Source organism: Folsomia candida, unplaced genomic scaffold, assembly GCF_002217175.1.
Source record: "Folsomia candida strain VU population unplaced genomic scaffold, ASM221717v1 Fcan01_Sc004, whole genome shotgun sequence".
In the NCBI taxonomy this organism is placed as follows: Eukaryota; Metazoa; Arthropoda; class Collembola; order Entomobryomorpha; family Isotomidae; genus Folsomia; species Folsomia candida.
In genome coordinates, this window is record NW_019091196.1 from 10,783,215 (window position 1) to 10,806,402 (window position 23,188).

The 23,188-nt window shown below is 38.4% G+C and overlaps 3 protein-coding genes across 8 annotated transcripts in view; 2 read left to right on the forward strand and 1 right to left on the reverse strand.

Moving 5' to 3' along the window:
- Positions 1-673: 673 nt before the first annotated feature.
- LOC110848317 (ER lumen protein-retaining receptor) lies at positions 674-2,909 on the forward strand. The gene is made up of 7 exons (XM_022095500.2): positions 674-889; positions 1,060-1,164; positions 1,243-1,432; positions 1,515-1,584; positions 1,675-1,801; positions 1,883-2,008; positions 2,453-2,909. The coding sequence occupies exons 2-7, from the start codon at positions 1,074-1,076 to the stop codon at positions 2,485-2,487; spliced, it is 639 nt and encodes a 212-aa protein (XP_021951192.1). The 5' UTR covers positions 674-889; positions 1,060-1,073; the 3' UTR covers positions 2,488-2,909.
- A 533-nt stretch (positions 2,910-3,442) lies between these two features.
- LOC110849136 (guanylate cyclase 32E) overlaps positions 3,443-23,188 on the forward strand; it is a 32,655-nt gene continuing 12,909 nt past the window's right edge. For both annotated transcript variants that reach the window (XM_035851531.1, XM_035851532.1), the window contains exons 1-6: positions 3,443-4,404; positions 5,457-6,077; positions 7,062-7,183; positions 9,799-9,903; positions 10,195-10,342; positions 22,898-23,086. In XM_035851531.1, coding sequence (XP_035707424.1) covers positions 5,460-6,077; positions 7,062-7,183; positions 9,799-9,903; positions 10,195-10,342; positions 22,898-23,086 — 1,182 coding nt within the window. In that variant the 5' untranslated portion in view covers positions 3,443-4,404; positions 5,457-5,459. The remainder of the gene's footprint in view (positions 4,405-5,456; positions 6,078-7,061; positions 7,184-9,798; positions 9,904-10,194; positions 10,343-22,897; positions 23,087-23,188) is intronic.
- LOC110849403 lies at positions 7,192-9,825 on the reverse strand. 5 transcript variants are annotated; one of them, XM_035851540.1, is made up of 4 exons: positions 9,716-9,825; positions 8,081-8,385; positions 7,823-8,003; positions 7,192-7,760 (listed from the first exon to the last, which is right to left on the reverse strand). In XM_035851540.1, exons 2-4 carry the CDS (start codon positions 8,298-8,300, stop codon positions 7,328-7,330), a joined length of 834 nt encoding a protein of 277 aa, XP_035707433.1. In that variant the 5' UTR covers positions 8,301-8,385; positions 9,716-9,825; the 3' UTR covers positions 7,192-7,327. The 5 variants fall into 5 exon arrangements, with proteins under 5 accessions (XP_035707433.1, XP_035707434.1, XP_021952502.1 ...); XM_035851541.1 differs by having other exon boundaries at positions 7,833-8,003; positions 9,588-9,775; XM_022096810.2 differs by having other exon boundaries at positions 9,637-9,774.

Sequence of the window (23,188 nt, forward strand, 5' to 3'; positions counted from 1 at the left end):
TATATTTATTATGAGGTGTCCTCATACATATGTGTACTTTTGACTGAATGTGATTGAGATTAATGTATGCAAAGATCAACAGACAATGAAATAAAACATGGGTAAAAACTTGAATTTGATCCGGAATGAGAGAGCTAAACCTATGCTGAAGCTATAAGGTGGCCAAGCTGACCGATGGGGTGACCAGTTTGAATTGAAATAATAAAACAGCATTTCAATTAGTGCAATAACTCCAACTTGACTTCTTTCGACTCATTTTTGCGTGATTTGCACTCATTTCACATACAAAGGTTCTACTTGGAATCGTAACGAATTAGAAAATAAATGCAAAGTGATATCTGCTTAGAATATATGAATGCAACTATAATGCTGTACAAGTAATTTTGCAAGTTCTGCATAAATTGACGTGATAAGTAGTACAGTCGGAAATATTTTGCAAAATTTCTTATAAAATTTTGTAAGCACGTCTTTTTAATTTTGAAAAAAAGGCTAAAAACTTGTAGTAACTTTCTCTCGTGCTTTTAAGCATGGTGTCAAAATGAGACAAAACTATGTTTCCGGAGAAAGCAGTGAAAGTGGTGAGAGTTTGGTGTCAAATAAGCCCAAAATCTTGCCAACACCCTTCCACGCCACCTGTCGTAGTCAACCCATAATGAGATTTAACCGAATGTGTGGGAAATTGACACGTCAGATCTTCATTCAATCCTGTCGCCCCTAACAACAATTAATAAATCAGTTAATCCGGCAAACTATTCCACTTAGGTTAACCCTCCAATTCCCTGAATTCAATGGTTATCTTCTAGTAAGGTTACCACTGTTGGTCGTCCGTAGATAAATACGACTGGGGTCGAAGAACTGTTTGGAATTACACTTGAGATAGGTGTAGCAGGTGAGATAATTTAAAAACTTAATTAGTTAATGGTGGTAAATGGTACGTAGTTGTGGTTAATTTTCATGCGTTGCTTGATGTCACAGTGTCATTCGAATAGCTAGATAGTTACATCGTACTCTTATCGAAATCCAATGTGCTGATTTTGTTTTGTTGTTATTTGCTTTCAGCTGACTGAGCAATCATGAATATTTTCCGGTTATCTGGGGATCTTTCCCATCTTATGGCGATTATAATACTTCTCCTCAAGATATGGAAGACGAGGAGTTGTTCGGGTAAGTTCTTACGCTTTGACATGTTACATTAATTCCATTTTTTGTCCTGTTAATTTGGAACAATTGGTAACTTTGCAGGAATCAGTGGAAAGTCACAACTGCTTTTTGCTCTGACGTACACGGCCAGATACTTGGATCTTGTAACGAACTTTGTGAGCGTGTACAACACGACGATGAAGGTCTTCTTTATCGGGGCCAGTTATGCCACTCTCTATTTGATGTATGTCAAGTTCAAGGCAACGTACGATTCTAATCACGATTCATTCAGGTGGGTTACTTACAATAATTAAAATTAGAAGGTATTGTTAGAACTTACCCATGTTAGATTATTAATGTGGATAATTTTACAGGATCGAATTCCTCCTGCTTCCCGTCACCCTTCTGGCCCTCATTGTGAACCACGAATTCTCCTTTATGGAAGTAAGGGCCTGATAATTTATAAACGGAATAAATCGATTTCATTTGATATAATCCAGATTTGCTAAAGCTGATTTGGTAACAATTTATCAGGTGCTGTGGACATGGAGCATCTACCTTGAAGCTGTTGCAATTCTTCCGCAATTGTTTATGGTGTCAAAAACCGGTGAAGCTGAAACAATCACGAGTCATTATTTGTTTGCTCTTGGGGCCTATCGAGGTAAGTTTTTGTAGACATTTGCATATGATTTTGGAGTAATGTATCACCTATTCTAAAATGCTTTCCGTTTCGTGTACTTAGGACTTTACATCTTGAACTGGATCTACCGCTATATCGACGAATCTTATTACGACCTCATCGCGATCTTTGCTGGCATTGTACAAACGGTTCTCTATTGTGATTTCTTCTATCTTTATGTTACCAAAGGTAAAGGAAAACTCATTTTAAATGTGTAATTCGTGATCCGTGAAGAAATAATATCAATTTGTTACGTGATCTAATCTTTTTGCTGTCTGTTTTGTATGTGCACTATTTGCATGTCGATGAATTTTGTTTTGCTTTGTCACACTCACCACTTTTAATTCATAAGCCTTTAAAAAATTCCTGTACATTTTACGTTTTTCGTCATGTCCGAACTTAATTTACAGAAGCATAAAAATGCACAAAATGGTAAACATTTACACCGCATTTACGTGCATAGTAAGTAATAGATTATGTATAAAAAAATTGGCATTTTCAAACTGGATCACGGATGATGTATTTCTCGGAAGCTATTAAACTATTTACCAATCAAAATTGAACCTATTGTTATGTAAATAATATAATCTATTATGCAAAGCATTTATTAATAATTTGTATTTAAAATTTCAGTGTTGAAGGGCAAGAAACTACAATTGCCAGCCTAAGCAAGTCCAAAATTGAACGAGGATGCACGAAACAACTTGTTTTTCTTATGGGGGGTATTTAAACATAATATATAAATAAGCATGCAAAAAACTGAAACATCAAGTTTCAATATTTATCTTATTGAGTCCTGTCGTAATCATGTTTTTGGAATCTTGACATTTCAATTGTAAATAAATTTTGTAACTCACAATAATTTTTGCAAGGAAAGAATCGACAATTTATTGTTTTAGCCTATTAATTAATTCCTATGTATATGTATAATAGAATATACTAGATCTCTAATTTATGGTTGCTTTCCAATTTGATGCGTTATAACTACATAATAATACGATATTAATTTTTTAATGGCAGTCTTATTGCCGAAAAAGAAGCACGAAGAGGATTACGCAATAATAAACTTAAATTATCTGGTGCTTTATAATATCGTAGACTTGTTAGCTCATTGAATCTTACTTTTTCGGTAAAAAAACTCCCAATTTTATCCATTTCCTGGTTAGTTTAGATTTTCTCTCAAAGTTACTTTCTCTATTCAATAGCTATAAATCAAGGATAAGCAAATTCAGGTTCATTTACCTTACACCTCATTTACTTTAATTGCATCAATTTTAACACCCACTTTTCTCTTTCGCTCGTGCTCATCTCCCGTTATTTCCATATTTTTTGCCCTTCAGACCTCAACAAGTTGAACGAGCCACTAATTAAACGGGCTTTACCCTGCAAAAAAGTGACGAAATATGGTTCGCATTAGGGAAATTCACTAACGAAACATGGATGGAATCTTATATAATTTTCGATAAATGTAGTAGCAGCTACACAAATTTCGACAGGAAAGAGAAGCATACACTGTATTAGAATACTTCTAATACACTTACTTGCCGTTGCTGCTACTACCCGGGTATCGGGTGGTTTGCTTGCTGGTAAAAGCGAAATCTCTTTGCAAGTATCATTTCAGTCGTGTATCTCACGTCCCAGGATACGCTCTGCTGACAACTAGCACTTCCACTACGGAGCTCAACTCTTTGACAAACCAATTTCAATATTTATTTAAAGCTGTCCATTTACTTTCGTGTTCTCGTCGTCGTCTCACGTTTCTCGACTTGCTTCCATTTTACAGCCGACATTTGTCTTTGACAAAATCTTGTTTTCCCAAGGGTCGCGAAATTAGTACAGTAGTTTCTTCAATAAATGAGATCAAAGTCGTCTCAAGATAAAACTGCTGTTACGTAATCGCAGCAACTTATCATATCCGGCATTTGTCTCCTCAGTTTTCACCAATTTGACGTTGACAAATTCTAATTAAGATCGTCTCAAATTGGCCCCGTCACCTGTTGCGCATCGCCCTACTTAAATTTTTCAAGTATTTCGAAAAAAATATTTGGTAAACTCATTACTAAAACTTATTTTGGCAATCGACCCCTTTTGTGTCGACACAATTTATTAATCACGTCACTCATTGACTTGTGCTGTCATTTCGTATCTCATCTCATCATTCCTTTCCTCTAGAGACGACCAAGTTGAGACGAAAAACTGTTTTTATTAGTAAAAAAAGCAGAGCCTCTCACTCAGCAGTGCCAAAGTTGAGACTCGAGTACAAAATAGATACAGATAGGAAAATTAAGTAAACATTAGTTTTCCATTTAGTGCATGCAAAATCAAAATGTGAATTTATTTATTTATTCGAACATCAAACTCTTAGCTGAGAATTTTTGGGTTACCAATAAAACACCCCAAGTCATCCGTATCACCCAATCCAATCTACTGATTTATAAGAGTGATTGAGAAAAAGTGACATTTTATGGTTCCGAGAAGACCAGAATTAACATAGGTACATAGATGCAAAGAATGTGAATTACAAGATCCAGTATCATCGCACAAATCTCAACTTGTACTTGTACTTGATCAACGGATGAGATAAGGTGAGACAAAATCTCATAAATGTTTGCCATTACGGAATAAATTAAGATTATTACCACCATTTGCTCATGTCACTTGCATACCAAGTATCTACATACGTCATATAATAAAATAATAATACAGCACTATGTACGAACAGTAATTTAGGAATCAAACCACCACTCGTCGTAATTCATTAATTGATTTGGTGGCATCATCTCGCATGATCATAAATTACTCAAGTGTTCAAAGTGGCATGCAGATTTGACATTGCAAAAATATTTTATTTAGGTTACCCCTTCGGGGAAGGACGTTGCTTGTTGCGTCCAAGTTCGCAATTCTTTTAGGCATTGCTAAAATGCTAATAATAATGCATATGTAACTTGCTAAATTTAACTTTAGTCTTTGTGCAGAAGATATTTCATTGAGACGATAAAGTAGGTACAGTAGGCTCTCGTGGATTTGAGGACGAACACCTGAAGTTGTAACTTCACTTGAGCGTTGAGACTTGTCATTTTGGTGGTTGGGATGTGCTGTTCAGTTGATAAGTTCCTTCATCAATAAGAGATTTCAATAATAATAAGGCCAACTTTATTGAGGCCAGCCAGCAGCCATCCAAACTTGCAATCTTATTGAGCTACCTTATCAAGTATAACACAAACTGAACCGAAATAAATTGAAATGACAATGGCTAGTTAGTTTTATGGTTTGTGGTGTCAGCTAGTTCGTCGTCGGATGGCAAACTTCCGGCTAAAGTGGTACATAGTCGATAGAGAAAGAGAGGAGAGAAATGTGGGAGTTGTGAGAAGAAGTTACTTGTCGGATCTCCTCTCTGAATGAGCTTTCACTACTAGTGAAGAGTTTAATCTCATATTCTTCGAGTGACTGGAACCTTATTCGCATCCCTTTTACATACATATTTCTATTCCGGCGACTTTACTCTGAGACGAAAGCATCATTTTCATCCTAATAATAATAAGTTTTGAACATTGCGTAACAAACTTTGTAGACAGGGAAGTGGTGGAGGAATGCCTTTCCATAATATGTGATGTGTTACATGATTAATTTTGTGCAGATCATGATGAAGCCTGTCCTTGTCAGGGCAGTGGCCTCCTCCTCCGGATCAAATATTCTCCGAGAATCTCAAAAGTATAAGATATTGGCATTTATCATCTTTTTTATCGTCGCAACGTCGTCGTCAACCTCTGCTGTGATTTCTTCTGACTCGCATAATAACCCAACTCCACCTCTCTCATCATCCCCACCAGTCCCACATAATGTACAATCAAGTAGGAAGTCTGAGGAAACTGATATGGCCCGGAAATACAAATACGGAGAAGTAATCGAGCTTCGGGATGGAGGAATATCCGACAAAAATCCAGCTATCCAGCTCAAAATGCAATCTTCCCAAAATTCACATCGTCATCACAGCCTCGAGCCAAAATTATCGAGCCAATATCCGAAACGATATCGAGCTTTTGAATCATCAAAAGGTGTGATCAGCTCATCATCAAGTCAAAATCTTACCAAATCTCAGACCAAGCTGCTTAGTCAAATTAGTCTATCGCCCAAACAAAGGAGGCTCATCAGCGAGGAGACCGTGGAGAAGAATTGGCGTCGGGGTGTGTCCCGCATGGAGAGGAGTGCAATGTCCAACTTTACCTATCGGCATACGGACTACAAGTGCAAATGGGGAGTAAGTTGCGTAATAAGCTTATTCAATAAATTCAACTATACTTTGATAGACGCGGAATTTAATTTACTCCTGAGAACGAAATTAGCTATATAGACAGCTCTAGCAAACCGCATGTAAATGAGAAATGCGGGCAGACAGCGATATTTAATGACAGCTATTTACCCTCGTTTCATTATATTTGATAGAAAGTGTCAGTTCGAATGGGCCGTGATCTATGCATATATTTGCGACTCCTTCCTGTCCCGGTGTCAATTTAATTCTGTATTTCATGAGATAAAGTGGAATGAATTTGATCCATTTTTACCCTGAGTGAAAGCAGTCGTCAGCTTTTCTCCTTTACCGTTTGCCATTTGAGGTATGTACTTTGCTCGGCCGAATTGGTGTCAACTGTCCTGGGGACCCTTTGGCAGAAATGAGAAGTCAACTCCCACACTCTATAAAACGCTCGTAGCCTTGTTTTCCTTCTGCTCTTGACATGAACTGCCTAATGATGGAGGCAAAATACCCATATCTCCCTCACTTACCTATAGTCTATCACATCCCACATACATAAATACGTACATACGTATAGTTACATTTGTGTGTCAAAAAGCAAAAAAATCTTACATTTATGGAAAGACCTCATAAATACCTATTTTTATCCCCCCACCCGAATCATAGGATAGAAAAACGCACATACATCAAGGGAGTTGTTGAAAATTGGAATTAGTGTTCTATTGATGTTGCTTTTCCTTTAATGTCCCCAGAGAAAGGGAAGAAGTGAGATGTGGAGTTTAGTGTTTTTTGTCAGTGAGTGCTTCTGTAACCCAAATTTTTAACTTTTATTGTACGCCCTGCGTTGTTTTACTTTGTTGTTCGTTCGTTGAGAGGTTATTCTGACCTCGGAGGATAATTGGTGTCCATCTCGTCATTGTTGTTTCTACGTGCTTACTTTGTAGGGGAGAAAATCTATTTGCAACTAAATGACGTATGTACTTGTGACAGGAGGAAGACGATCCACAGACCAAGATTGAAAAGTATTCCACCCTCTACGAGTACCTGACTTTCTCCGGGGCGCACAGCTTCAACGAAACAATCACCATCGGTTTCTTGTCCCCGTATGTCAGGTAAGTAATTTAATAATACAGAACTTTAATTCATATATACAAATCAAATGTTATCAAGCACTTACAAATCAGACATAATGACATCATAAGAACTAAAATTAGGTTTCATCATGTTTGTAAGGTATTAGGTATTTAAAATGGCAATCAGTCTGAGTCAGGATCGCTGTCAGCAACATAAGTTGGTCGGACAGGTCTAGGTGAGGGTGTTGTAGATGATGATGCTGAGTCCCTTTCTTGTTCTGATTTTTCAAAATCATCCAGAGCCTTTAATCCCTCTTCGTATATTTTTTCATCAAAGTTGTCGTTCTTCAATACATATCTCGAAGGTTTCTTACAATCCTTGTCTTTTTCCAACGAATCGAACCAATTCGAATAGTAGGAACTCGTCTCTTTCACTCTTCCATTGATATTCTCTCTCAGACGATTAGAAAATGAGTTCTGCACGTTTGTTGATTTTGAATAGTAGTGAGGATAATTGGTCTGAATAAAGTCAACTATATCAATAATGGTAACTGACGTTAGATCATTTGCCTTTATACATGCAGCAACTAGTGTCTGAAAGTGTACAGTTGGAACTCTGCAAAAGTTCAAAGGATTTATTCATTGATAATTAAAAAGAAAATAGATAATATTACATACTTTTGTGTACCCTTCCGGTTTTTTCGTGACATCACTAGCTTATGAGTCTGTCGAACCGAAACACATTCTCCACGTTCTGCTGCAATAGTTTGAGATGGCAATGAGGAGACACTGACATGCCCATTCATTCCCCTTAGTCGATCTAATGTCCCGAACCTATGCATGTACTGCGTCTCTTTTACTGTACATGAAAAACATCAAATTAATTAGTCGAAGGATTGATTGAGATCATATATGCAAAGAATTTACTAGATATACTTTTGCGATTTTGTAAATCACTGATTTGTTTCATAAACACAAAACGCATGAATGTTTTGCATGCACCAACAAAGTGACCATCGATTCCCGCAGCATCCGGGCTATCAAATCGACGAATATGACCGTCCATCCTAGACTGTATTGTTGCTTTCCCTTCTCCACCTTGACCAATGTAGATGGGTCCAACATACTTGTTAGGGCAATTGGGGTTGGTGCACATTATTGCATAAACACCTTTCTTCGGAAAATGGCAGCAAAATGCTTTCTTCGAAACGTCGAATTGGAGTGGTCGAGTTTGATATAACCTGCAATAATGTCATTCATTATTAGGAAAAATTTTAGTTAACCGACGGTCTCCGATGGGGTAATGTGATACGTCATTTTGTTCGTCTCGGCGAGCTGAACAAGAATATCCAAGCGCGAAAGCGCGGAAACGCCCCGTTCAAAAGTTATGGCGGGTCAAAGTTTGAAATTTTTATTGCATTTTTGGACGTTTCAAAGAATTCTAAGACTTTGTCTCACTTTTCCCCATGGCGGGAAATTTTTTGGGGTGAAATGAGATTCTTGGGGTAACGTGAGATTTCAAGTTTTTATTGTAGAATATTGAATTAAAACCATTTTCCGTCATGGCGGGAACTTCTTGGAGTGAAATGAGATTTTTGGGGTACCGTGGGATTTGCGTTACCGAGGTAGCACCTCTCCTAGGTAGTACTACTAGCTAGCTCTCCTAGGTAGCACTACTACCTAGCTCTCCTAGGTAGCACTACTACCTCTCCTAGGTAACACTACTACCTAGCTCTCCTAGGTAGCACTACTACCTAGCTCTCCTAGGTAGCACTACTACCTAGCTCTCCTAGGTAGCACTACTACCTAGCTCTCCTAGGTAGCACTACTACCTAGCTCTCCTAGGTAGCACTACTACCTAGCTCTCCTAGGTAGCACTACTAGGTAAAAATTCCACGCTTTCCGCCTACCTAGTTTACCTAACCTAACCTGCTCGCTTCGCTCGCTAAAATACGAACAATACCCCAATATTGGGCATACTTAGTTACTAACAGTGCGGGGCCCCAGCTTTCGCGCGTTCTAGGCTCGCTTCGCTCGCGGTCTAAAAGTGCGGGTCCCCCGCTTTCCCACTTTCTAGGCTTTATAATGGGCGTAAACGCGTTGGATGAGCCCCTCCCCGCAATAAACACAAATCTCACGATACCCCAAAAATCTCATTTCACTCCAAAAAGTTCCCGCCATGACGGAAAATGGTTTTAATTCAATGTTCTACAATAAAAATTTGAAATCTCACGTTACCCCAAGAATCTCATTTCGCCCCAAAAAATTTCCCGCCACGGGGAAAAGTGAGACAAAGTCTTAGAATTCTTTGAAACGTCCAAAAATGCAATAAAAATTTCAAACTTTGACCCGCCATAACTTTTGAACGGGGCGTTTCCGCGCTTTCGCGCTTGGATATTCTTGTTCAGCTCGCCGAGACGATCAAAATGACGTATCACATTACCCCATCGGAGACCGTCGGTTAACTAAAGTCTAGCCCAGTTTTACACTACCACGATTATAATGTAATGACTAATTTCACAAAGTTCAACTAATTAAATATATATTCACACTTGAAATGTAAATACGTACACGAACCAACCAAAACATAAACAACTTTCTGTTTGGTTCGATTTCCGCTCATTTTTCGATAAAAATTTTTCTCCCTATGGCAGAAACCCGTTCAGCTTGGGGGCAATGCGACTCGCGGTGGAGAAAGTGAACAAAGAAGGCATCCTCCCCGGCAGGACGTTGCAGTTTATTGCTGCCGATATTGGAGAGTAAGTCAATTGTTTTGCCTCGTTGGCTTTCATGGATGCTGACAAAGCCAAGTTTTCTAAAGATAAGGAAAAAGTTAAATTCACTTCGAAGTAGTGGAGTTTTCGGATAAAATTTGATTAAAGTCTCATTTTCCCCATGATGAACTTGCCCAACCTGACTTTCATGTATGCAGATGCAATTATACGAAGTCCCTCGATGCAGTTTGTCGTACTATTGCATTCAGCGGCACAATTACTTTTCCATCCAATCAATCCGCCACAAAATTTGATTTTCTCTTTGCATACATGCAGTTCCGAGTTGATCGCAACATCTCTGCCGATCCGGATGATGACCGAGATGAGAGACCGCGGTGCCATTGCGTTCATCGGTGGACCGGAAGACACTTGTCAAAGTGAAGCTCTTGTCAGCAGCGCTTGGAATCTACCCATGATATCCTACGTAAGTCCAACTTTCTTCGCTTTTCTCCAGACAGTAGTGTCTCCTGTGTTATATCCTCCTGCCAATAATGCAGACTTTGCCACTCTTTCACTTCGTGCCTCGGATGAAGGGTTGCCGAACGAATTTCAATATTACAAAATTCGTGCATTTTCTTGGCTAAATGTTTTATTCATTCCTTATCATCAAACAAAACTGCATAATAATACTGCATGAATGACACGTTTCTATCTATTTTAAAAGTAATTATGCAATAACTTGAGTGGATGCACCATCTCATCGTAAAATATCCAACTTTTCCTTGTGATTTTTCCCAACTATGAAAAACTACGCATGGAACATCAGCACATAAATATTATTCACGACTCTGTTTCTCCATCTGCATCCAGTGCATTTGTGTATATGTACCTTTCCTTGAGAAGAGAGGTAGTCTCGTTCTCGAACCGTCTCGTCGTCGTCTGGTCTTCTGCAGATCTTTTTAATGTTTTAGCTTCTGGTTTGTTCTCAAGAAACCAAAATTATGCCATATCGATGAATTCAGCGGACCAAGAAGGAGAGGGGATTCGATTTCTACTACGTTTGTTCCCCTGCTACCACTTTGCCTCATCTATTCCGCCAGCCAGGACATTTTTACTGAGTCAGAAATTGAACTCGATCTAGATCCTGGATAAGAAAGGAAGAGGGAACAAACATTATCTGTTCTATTGGAGAGTTTACATTGCCCCGCAGTTTAGTGTCCAAGTTGGGTCGTCCTCTCAACTAAATGAGAAAAATGATGTAACCAACCAACCAAGCAAGCCCGTAAACGGGGTTAGATACACACTACACATAATACACAAGAAGTTATCCGCTGTATAAAAACTTACCTAAATTCCTAACGTTTCGGTCTGGAATGTAGTATGTAGTAGATACTTGTATGCAGTTTGGTGCTGCTGGAGATATCGAGCTACATAGCTTATCCTTACACATGTGTACATACACACATATCTCCTTCAGTAGGTGTGTAGGTGGGTGGTTGGTTAGTCGGAGTGTCGGAAATACAGGAAGTCTGGTTGTCCTATCCTCCATTGAAGAGATATGTAATAACTGTCATCTCTGTCTTTCTCTCGTTTCTGGGCCAATTCCCTCATATATTTTACCTCATAAGGGTAGAAGAAGAAGACCGAATATTATCAGAGCTGGCCGCCCTGGTACATAAGTGCATGATGTGATTTGATCTCATCTCTTAGACCGGATGCATTCTACCGAATTTGATAAAGTGGCGAGTAAGCTAAACAAAGCACGAGGAAGATAAAGGGACAAAACATTAGATTAGTATTGCTCGCACATACAAATATGTATTATCGCAAAGGGTACATAAATACATGGAATAACGATTTTGAATGTCAAAGGGTTAAACGATGATAAGTATGAGAAATACCTCAGCCGGTAACACGCGTCGTCTCAATTTCCCCGACCAAGAATAACCCACATTCCCCTGATTTCTATATACTTCCTTCCGTTCTTGATTGAAAAGCAAACAATGTCAACTATATTTTTAGGTTTGTGAGCTATTTTAAATTGATCAAAGACAAATATGTGCCTTTATTTATTTATTTATTTATTTATTTATTGCCAGACTGTGGTTGGCAATGTAAAACGTAAAGACAAAACAATACAAAACGAATAATACATATTTGTCAATAAGAGTTATACTCTCAATTTGGAGGTTTGCTCTCAATTTAAAAGAATCCAGGTCGGTCATTGATCACCGACACTATTTTTCGCTCGGATGGCAAAGAAGCGAGAGCATGATTTCAAAACAAAACTCGACGCAAAAAAATCGGATACTGGTTGGTGGCGTAAATTTGATAGTAGTCAAAGTCAACTAATGCTACGAACATAAGTACATATTCTCACTGCTCGGCTGCTGTTTGTTGTGTAATGTTTTCTTTGCATGAGAACAAGAATTCGGGAGGTAATAGAAGAGCACACAACACAAAAAGCATCTCCATTTTCATATACGAATTGGCTTCTGTCTTGTCATTGTGCCAAAATCTCTGTGTATACACAAGTTATAAGTTTTTTGGATTGGTTTCCACCAAAACTAATTCATCTTCAAAATCAGGATTGAGCTGAAGGGTAAAAATTTATTCTGCAACAAATTTCGAAACTTTACTTACTGCATTCTAAATAACTTGGACTGTGTAATAATAATTGGGGTGGGTTTTCTCCTTTCCCGTCCAAAAGTACATACATAAGTTTGAGCATTATTGTGAGCAAATGCAGATTATGCACTTTTCATCGCATCTTCAGCAATAAATTCACCATTTTTAGAGGAAACTTTACTTCTTTTCCACTTTATCCTATATACCTTTTGTCCATGTTTTTGGTTACACCCAACAAGTCCGAGAGTGATGGGGGCGATGGCCTAAGTGATGATAAGAACTTATTGCGTGTATGTCTGGCAATAAGTTTATTGTGCAGATGCCCTTTTCCAGTCCGTTGTTCATACATCCTTCAGTTGAGATTTGTATTGTTTTATAGTTATCTAGCTTAGCTTCCTTCCTGGCAAGGGACACCAAGTCTCACTTTATATTTGACATACATACAAACATGAAAGAGCTTAAATGTACATGCATATCCACCATTGGCAAACTCTCAACAATGAAATTTGCCGTGAAATATTGGCCAACTCGACCGAAAATCGCAACCACTGACTGCCGCATGGATGTATCCAGTCTACCTAAAATAACAGAAGGCCCAAGAAGATGAAAAGAATTTTGTGGGAAACGATGCAAGGCAGAAATTTGTGGGATGCCTGACTCAAAAATAAATTGAAACTCGAATACAACGTTTGCATCTTGTGTAGCTGCAGTTGAATTGATCTTTTATTGTTTGGGATGGTATTTTCTAATACCGACGAGCATTCATATGATGAAAAGAATGTAACTAAAATCCAGTCGAGATAGATAAGTATGTGCATTTAGATACTTTTTAACCGTTTCTTTATGGAGGACGTAAATAAAAAGAATTCCAAATTCTACCAATTCTGTTGTTGCGAGTTTTAATGGGGTTGCATACATATTATTGCCTGATAAAACTTCCAGTTATCAGTAAAAAAAAAACTTGTTCAAAACAAATAAACAAATAATTCCACATTTTTCCCCATAACTCAAGGCAGCCCTACTTTTTTATTCTACGAATCGAACCGTGATCGATTTATTATTCCTTGTTGGCACCCGTTTATGCAAACTGTGAACTAAAATTTACAAGATGCGGGCATTCTTCTTGTTTTCTAAAGCTGCCAACAATAGTCCCACGCACGCACACGCATTTCCAGCAGACATACATATGTACAGATACCTTCTGTATTTGAAATCACGACCTCGCATGCTATCCAAAGGGCATAGTTGAAACGTGTACACTTGAACTATAGAACTATGGCACTGACACAGATAAAATTGCCCTGATCCATAATAATAGGAAGACGACGGTGGGTGACACTTGACATTGCATGAGATCGGCGGATATGTGGTTGTGAATTCCAGTTCACTTAGTCGACGTCTCTACTTTCTCCTCGTCTCGCGTCGCCAAGTTTAAGCAGTTGGGTTTGTTTGTCACCCATATCATTGTCGTCACACAACCCCTTCTTCTTTGCGCTAACAAGGTCGGAATACGACATGTGATGGCGAATAACCATACAATCCGAGGAATGAATAGCATACATATATTGGTGGCAGATACATATAAGTAGAACCCAATTTGAAGCACAGAGACCTAGAATTTCGGATAAAGATCTAGGCTGGGGCCAAGTCCGATAGATATAATCTAATTTTTATTATTATTGTGGTGGCTGCAAAACAGACAGGGTTGCAAATATTTGGACGAGGCCAATTTTTGCTGGCGGATGCTTTGATCACGTTTCTTTTTCCAGACTTGTACTGCTATTTATAAAATGACCAGTGATTTCTGTGTCGGGAACATTAACGCATTTCAATAATTTCCCAATACTTATTTACTTTTGCCAAACCGCACTGGGTGCACATATCGGTACAAGATCTACAGAGGTCTGAGCGAGAAGAATAATAATCTCTGATCTAAACCCATGCAATTCCTCCGAAAACAGGGGAAGCATCTCCTCACTCAGTGAAAATCTCCTTGGATTACTACACGCTTTTTCACACTTTTATAGACTGTGTAACCCAGTTCACTTAGTTGTGAAGATGAGATTACCTCTTATTATTGTGCGTAAGTAAAGCGTAAGTTTGTGATCGTGAGAGGAAAGATGAGCAGCCTTGGCCTGGAAATATTGCTCCCGGAAGACAATGCAGTATCATCACCACCACGGTAAAAACCGAAAGTCAAGTAATGCGTAGATTGCTGGCAACCTTATCCTTAATGCTGTATTAATATAGATAGCATATACGTACGTTCATACGTACGCAGTAGTGGTTTGGTTGGTGAGGGTGAAAGTCGGTTTAGTAATAAAATAATACCCCTGCTGCTGCCAACAAGAAGTTATGATTCCGGTCCGTGTAGATAGTACACTGAACTGTCTGCATTGCTTACGCATCTATTTGGCTTGGACTTACAAGGTTTAAGTAATCAGAGAGATTTCGATTATCCATTTCCCAGTAAAGGCCATAGCACCGTACGCAGAAAATCGCCCTCTACACATTCGACACTCTTCCGCTCATTGTGCGGTTCAATGATATCTACGACGAAAGGGTAACAACCAATTTGGGTATGCAATAAACACCGATGTAACACTGATATTATTAATATCTTGGATATGCTCGGGTGAAGTAGAAGGATGATGATTTCACTTTCTAGGTTTACAGCAATCCTTAAATATTTTATGCATTTCTTTCCCATTGAAAGAATCCGTCAGTTTAGGATGTTAGTAAATAGATATGAGTGCAAGAGACGATGCGGTGAGTTTTTCTCGGTGTTACTTACTCTCTTGAAATGACGATGATCTTCCAAACTTTAAGTACACAAGGTTTTAAATTACACATTTTTTTGAAGGGTGGCATAGTTTCTGAGAAACTTATATGTATTCATACTCTCTGACATCTTGATACCTAATACTTTACCACCCACTTACTGGGTGTGTTATTTTTTTTACCGTAGAGCATTATATGCCTGCCACCACCAAACTTAATGTTATGTAAGTAACTATTCAACTTTTCAGAAAGTAGGTTTAGGCAGAAATTGTAGTCTTTATTGCTCCTATCACACACAAACCGCAAAAACTTTATCCCGAATTTGAGTAGGAAGTGAACAACTTTGTTTAAAATATGATAGTCTGAGAAAGTATGCTTTGAGAAGTTATTGGTCGCACAGTTCATACTTCTCCCCTGCTGCTGTTGATTTTTGTAATGCGGTTCGCCTCAAGACGTTTGGCCTACATATGTGTAAGACACGCCAGCCAATTAATAAAACACCTGGTGAAAGTTGCCCCTGATTGTTGTGGATTTAACCTCAGTGACGTCTTTTCGTGGTTGCTGGTTGCCCGTGAATTTCTTTGAATGAAGTCAGAAATATTCCATCCATGTGCCGTAGGTAGAATCTATATGGAACTTTTCCCTCTTTTCGTGCAAAGAATTTTAGATTCATTTTAGACCCTGGTAGCGAAAACGGATTAAAATTATATGGGTGAGCAGGAGATCATCTTAATCGTCCACGCCGCTACTACTACGGAAGATGAATTCAGTTTCGTTTTATTACCCAACTTCAAAACATGAGAGGAGTTTCCTTTGGTTGTAAAATGGTAAAAGTCTCACGCTGCGTTTGTTTGAAGTGACCGAAATATACGACGTCATAACTTGAGACGAGAGGAAAAGAAAGTGACAGATCTCACAGGAGCAAAATATTATTATGAGGGAGCTTCCCATGATATCAAACTTGGTGATGATGTGCCGTGCCAAAATCTCGTGTTGGTAAAACCCCACGGACAGTAGTGTTTCAATTGAAAAATGTCTAAAGCTCTGGCAGACAATTTATAGTAATAAGTGTCAAAAGTGATGTCGTCCCTTCAGACACATTTTTAGAGTAAAATCAATTAAGGAGAGTTATGCAACTGTAACCTTATCATGAAGCTAATTTTAGACAAAAATTGCAATAATATGTCAAAGTCATCCGGCATTAAAAGCACTTTAAGAAACTTCACAATTAAGTCTGCATGCATACATTTGAAAAATAAGATTTTGTTAAAAAGTCTGCAAACTTTTTCCCATCTCCATTAAAACATCCACTTTAAAAGATCAGGGACAAGTTGGACAAAATAACTCGATTTTTCATCAACGACGACTTGATGAAGAATAAAATTCGGATGATAAAAAGTTACGTAAAAGAGAGGAAGACTCTCAATTTTGTTTTCTTAGCACTCATGTTTTGTTTACTTGAGTTTGTGTTCGAATTGGAATTGGTGGAAGCAGCCAAGGTTTGTTCTGGAAAGTGACAAATCTCTGAGGATCAATTTTCACAGGGTTGGAATTAAACAACCCGACGGCGTGATCGTGATGATAAAATGTTGCTCCAAAGCTCAACATCTTTTTGAACCTTTGACTCTATATCTTCAACTCTAAAGCACTCTCTTTTTCAATGTCAGTCTCATGTTTTTAATTTTCCGGACCAACCAGTTCCATGATAGATACGTGATTTTTTAAGTGAATCCGAAAACTTTGGACCCATGTTTACTCAAAGAATCACTTTGATTTCTTTTACTTTTTTCTCTCTCTCTTTATTACTTTCAAAGTATTAATTTATATGTACACATTATAATCAAATGCAATGAAGCGTGCAAATTCGGGGAAAATGTTGTCCTTCGAATTCGCGAAACTGATTAAGCTCTTTCACGAAGTAATGGAAAACACTTTTTACCATAAAAACACGAAGCTTATGTCAAATCACAGACCGTGGCGAAATGTTTTCCTGGAGCATTATTTAGTTCCCCCACAACAACACAATTAAGCTTTCTATTCATTCTTGGGAAAAAATTGATCAACAAAATATGATCAACAAGCACAAAGGAATTTTCATATCGCTTTTTGCCGGACTTTTATTATTTATTGATAAAAACTCTGGAATTCTGAAATTATTCTAGTCCATACTGGTTCTCGGCATGCATGCATGGAAAGTTTGTTTACTCTCTGAAACGTTATTTCCGGCAAGTTTATGTCTGTCACATTTCTATTTCAAGATTTTCGTCGTCTTGTTACGTAGAGTGGTTTCTTGCCAGGAAGATAGATACACAGCACAAAATTGATTGTGCTCTTAGTCTTGGGCGAAGTAAGGCAGTCCACAAAGTGTTGTTCCGCTTGTTTGTTTTTCATTAAGCAATAACCCATAAAATATTCATACCGACATGGATAGAATACTTGCAAGTATGGTGTGAGAACATTGATGTTAACATGTACCGCAAAGTTCGGAGAAAGTGGGAGAGAGAAAGTGCATGATGGAAAATTTGGCGAGTCGTGACTGCGGATATCGCGAAAATGAGTTGTTTCCTAACTGTAATCCAGTCCTATTGAGTGATTGAGTAAGCAAGCAATCAAAGAGAAAAGGAAAACACTCCATTTCTGTTGACTCGAGGATCTAATAAGCACTGTTCCGCTCTCACGTAGTGCTCAAAAGTGCTGAATATTATAATCTTTCTGGCAAACGAGGCCGCATCCGCAAAATCAATTAATGGAGATTTTAAATATTGCATACGTGACAACTTAAAAAAAGTGGTGGAACCTTTGGACCCCCTAAAATTAAAGGCATGGCATAAAAGCATCGCTATTTCAGGGTTTTTGGAAACATCTCTTCTACTCCCACTAATTTAATTTCGGGACAATATTCTCCCCTCGATTTTGTCAACCATGAACGATAATGGGACCTAACCGCATAATATTAACAGTAATTAATGACACTTTATTCTCTCGACACTGCAGTTGCTACACTTCCGGTTTAATCGGCGTAGTAGTCAGTCCTTTGCTCGTTGGGGTCAACGCAACTAACCGAATTAAGCGATATATGATAAAATGACTACTCTAATCCCACATTTAATGAGTCCTTATGCCCTCTGACAAGCTCATTACTCATAACGAGGTGACATCTAAAGCAAAGCTGACATCAGAAAAACCAAACTTCCTCCGAGGTCCGAATCCTTAGTCATGTATATCATGCGACTCCACTGCTTTCACCACCACCTCTCACTCCAAGAAGATATTGGACAAAGAGTAATAAACCAGAAGTCTTCAGTCCTGACGGCAATAAATTACAATCGGAAACACCAAGCCAAGGAGGTCACTCGCCCATACAGTCCATTTGTAACTTTAAGTCAAAAGTATTAAATTGGCTAGAAGTAATCCTGTCTGGGATTCCTTCACCCATGTGACTACGAAGGGAAGAAGAGAAGTGCGTGAGTACTATGAGAGAGTGAAAGTCGGTCTGGATTCTAGTGAAAAAAGGGTTTTATGCACCCATAGTTTTTCGTGGTGAGAAGAAAGTTGTTTTGTTTTTAGATTTTCCCATGTATTTCTGGAGTACAAGTTTTATTATTATTTATCTTACTTTGTGGTGGCGGCGGGAGTGGTGAAAAGTTAAAGTCTTTATTGATACAAAAAGTCGGGCCAGACGTAGATTAGTGAGAACCGACATGGATGAAACGTTCATCTAATCAAATCAAGTTAGGTGGCTGTCTTCTTATCTAATTGACAAAAGTTGAGTGAAAGTCAGTTGTTAACGCGGCGTAGAAAATGTGCTAATCAGATATGACGAAAGGGGCGTAATCGTAATTGTAATTCGCAAGTTTCTTACTGCTTAAAAAGTTAAATCTACTACTTTTTAGCCCATTTCATCCTATATAGACTCGTGAGAGGAGAAACCTACTTCCGTGTCCAGGCAGCAGATAGATACGATTAATCCTACACAATCTTTGCTCTCTCTTTGTCCTAGTTTTTCTTCCCTGGGAAAGTACGGCGTAAAAAAAGACAGATAGGGCGCAAAACTAAGCAACCACCAATCACCGAGCAGGCAGAGTTCAAAGTTTTTATTCTTTCGTAGTAAAATTGTATCAAGTTATTGCACGGTGACCGTTTCTCGGATTTTATGCACGATGGAAGAACAAGAGGAACATTTATGTCTTCCTGGAAAAATGAACGATCAGAGAGAAAGTTTTTTTGTGCCAAATTGAGATCAAGGGCGATTATCGTGTCATTCATGGGATAAATTGTGGTGTACGCGCATATTTAACTAAAATTTCCAGTTTAGATTTATGTATCAAAAATATTTGTACAAGATTTAAAACAACATCCCTCTCTCGCATGGTTCACATGAGGTCATTTAACTCGTTCGTTGATGACACACGTAACCAAATACCACTCAAACGCGCATTACAAAGTTTAAACCCACGGCAAATAGAGCGTTATCGATGACACTCTAAACTTGGCACTTTCACTTGCTTGCTAAACTTGGCACCATGCATTATCCAATGCAATTGAATTTCGATTAATTTTACTAAAACATTTCGAAACCGGGGAGATGGATCACTTTACCAAGTGAATTAACTAACAGAGTCATGACGTACTTCCTGCAGATATTTGCGTTCACAATTTTCAATTTGTATGGATTTTGTAAAGTATCTACTGCGAAAACTAGTGTTCATATCACGCAACACGATATTACATTTTGGTGGGTGGGCTTTGCAAAGTTTGAAATTTGATTTGATTGCGTATGTGATTATTTTGCAAAGGATGAGTTGTTTGTGTTCGTTGGTGAAAGTTGGATATTGGTGACAAAAGGGGAATGGACCGGAAACTTTGGAATTATTATCAGCTCAAAGCACTCACAAACACACCTACCTATGTACTAATAAACTGCTCTTATCATCATAATTCCAAATAATTTTTAATCCTTTCCGACAAAGTGTGATGACATGACATTGATGACCCCGTTGGGTGCTGTCATATTTCTTCCAAATATACAGTTTTCAACCCACTTTTGGTTCGTTGGACACTGGATTTAATTAACATTCAGTCACAAAATACCAGCAAAGAAGAATTCTAATAATATTTTGGAATAGTTCACTTTCCCATTAAATTGGATTGGTATCTATTCTTAACCTTCTTCCTTGGTTGAATTTGGGGGCGAGTTTGTAAATATTCCTCAGGGGTTTCTCCTCAATAAACCTTGTTGTCGGTTGTCGAAATAGTTTCACCAAAACAAAAGTTTCAATGTTTTTGATGTTCGAGTACAAAAGCGATTGCAAACTGCTACATGTTGCACTAATACCATTGATTCATCCCAAAATCCACGGTGAACCGCAACATTCACAACTGCAGAGTATCTTCTGACGACAATACGAGGACATGTATGTAGTAAAGTTATGTGTGGTACATTTTTGGCGTGATGTCGTCATACGAGGGACAATCTCATCAAGTGAAATTTCATCATCTAGTCTTTGTGACATAACAAATTCTGATGGTGAAAGCCCGTCATGTGTACATTGATAAAATTACTCATTTGGAGAAAGTTGTCATCATCCCCAAAGTTTTTTTAAAGCAGGGTGACAAGAGATATAGTTCGCTAAATGCAATCCTTTTAACAACTGAATTCATTGGAAGGGCACGTTTGTTACGAGACAAGGATCAAGACGGAATTGTCTGCTGATCGGATTTAATAGACGAGTTCTAAATGTAAATAAAGCTTGAACCTTGATGAACTTTGGTCTCTTATTTCAAACTTCACCTACCAGGTTCAAGCTACGCATTTTTATTGGAGAGCACGCCCGATTTAAGGGGGACCTACAATACAAATAAATACTTGAGACATTTTCATCAACATGCAGAAATAGATAGTTCTCGAAGTTATTTATTGATGTTTTTGAAATCTGTAGGATTGATAAGCTTCTGTTTTATGGATATTTTTATCTACATTCATAATTTCCTGGTAGTTGTAAATTACTTACTGATGACCTTGCACTTGATTTGTCGTAAATAATACTAATTGGACAAATGTGTTGATGACCAGTTTATCCTTAATTCAACATAACCTAACTTGCATTTCACCACCACTAACCAAATAAATACCCACGTGACACGTTGTTTTTATCATATTTTTCCCATCTCACTCGACTTGTTTTCTAGCCTCATCGGAAAACAAGGATAATTGGTCGTTAATAACATTGGAAATTTTGGGCTGGTTGGTTCTCTGCCTTGCAATGATTGCCAGTGGGAATATGGGAATGAAAAGTGCGACGTAGCGAGGAAGAGGAGGCGATTTCTCTCCGCAACGCAGACCGCAAATTAAACAACACATTCATTCAAAAGCCGAAATTGCTTTCCTTCTTGGCCCATTACCACCACGAAGAACGGACAGACCTGCTGCCTGATGGCTGCGATGACAGACCGGCTTTGTGCAGATATGAGCAATATCACCCAGCTAATTTGACTCACAAAGTAAACTTGCTTTAGGCCAGGACCACCACTAAGGCGTTACATTAGTCCTGACATCTCGATATAGGTGCACCTTGTCCTGCTGGAGTGTGTGCTTGCTTATTACCCAGAAAATTATTAGGCAGCTATGTCTAACCCCCAATTTTCCCCAGACACACATTACACAAGGATACATACACAAATTGTTGGCAGTGCATGGCGATATTGCCAGCAGAGCAATAAAACTTGGCTGATATTTTCTCCCACTTTCACCAACCAAACCAAACCACCACTCGGCCGGATCATGATGGCACAGCAGAATTTCCTCGTGGGTGCAAATGAAAGGAAGTATCTTTGATCACGAACTGATGGGATGAGAGGCTTTTTTCCCGTGTCTGTCATTTTTTGAGTTGAATTAGTAGATGCATTTAGATAGGACACAGCCGTCTCTAGGCAGATGGCTAGCCAGCGTTGCTCGAGCTCTGCACTACTACTTGAGAGTTTGAAGGTGAAGGTCCACATCAAATCAAACCTTGTCTTTTATCTGCGCCACCCACGAGATGCATGTCAACTTGAGATGAAGAAGACGAGATGGAAGTGAAGGCAGATTCGTTTTTAGACACATACATTCAAAATGCCTATTTATAGAAGTTGGAAAGAGTGTCTAGTTGCACAATGGATTTAGTTTTCGTACTTGGCAATCCTCTAACATTTGAAAATGTCAATTATTCCAATTTCAATCAAACACTTCAATTTTGAAATCCCATCGGCCTTCGAAATACTTGAATTTGAGAGACAAAGAATGCGTCTGCAGTGTGATAAGATTCAAGGAGGTGTACGTGACGAGTTTATACGGATGGAGATGCAGATGAAAGTGAAAGTTGCATTCCCTTGTCGAATCGGTTTAAATTCTAGAGAAAACAAGGATAGAATTAGAATTGAATTCAAACAGGTCGTTTGAAGAGAGAGGAAATTCTCAATTCTTCGTTGCATCTCATTACGCCTCCTCCTTCTAAAGTCTTATAGAAATCTTACATGCACGTGGTACATATAAATATATGAGCTGCGGTAGACTTGGTGTCTAACTTAACATTATTACCATGATAAAGAAATGCCAGGAAATTGATTCCCCGGAAATTAATTATCTTTTCAGAAATGCAGTGACCACCGCGTCTCGGATAAAACGATTTATCCCACATTTGCCAGAACGTTGCCACCCTCGTCAAAAGTGTCCAAGTCAGTCGTCGGTTTGTTGAAACACTTCAACTGGGACCAAATCGTTCTGGTGATGTGTCCTACAAAAAGGGATCGTGAATTTGGCGTGCTCGTGGATGCTATCACCGTAAGGATGAAATATGTTATTATAATTTCCCTTATAATAAATGAATTTAGTTCTTAATAACTTTCCACCCGCAAAAAGTGGTTCATTAGGGAGGAAATTAAA

Coding starts and splice junctions, on each gene's coding strand:
- LOC110848317 (XM_022095500.2), top strand. CDS start 1,074: ATGAATATTTTCCGGTTATCTGGGGATCTTTCCCATCTTATGGCGATT. Junction 1,165..1,242: donor GAAGACGAGGAGTTGTTCGG/GTAAGTTCTTAC, acceptor GTAACTTTGCAG/GAATCAGTGGAAAGTCACAA. Junction 1,802..1,882: donor TGCTCTTGGGGCCTATCGAG/GTAAGTTTTTGT, acceptor TCGTGTACTTAG/GACTTTACATCTTGAACTGG.
- LOC110849403 (XM_035851537.1), bottom strand. Junction 8,004..8,080: donor TGATTTACAAAATCGCAAAA/GTATATCTAGTA, acceptor TTTCATGTACAG/TAAAAGAGACGCAGTACATG. Junction 7,761..7,822: donor AACCGGAAGGGTACACAAAA/GTATGTAATATT, acceptor GAACTTTTGCAG/AGTTCCAACTGTACACTTTC.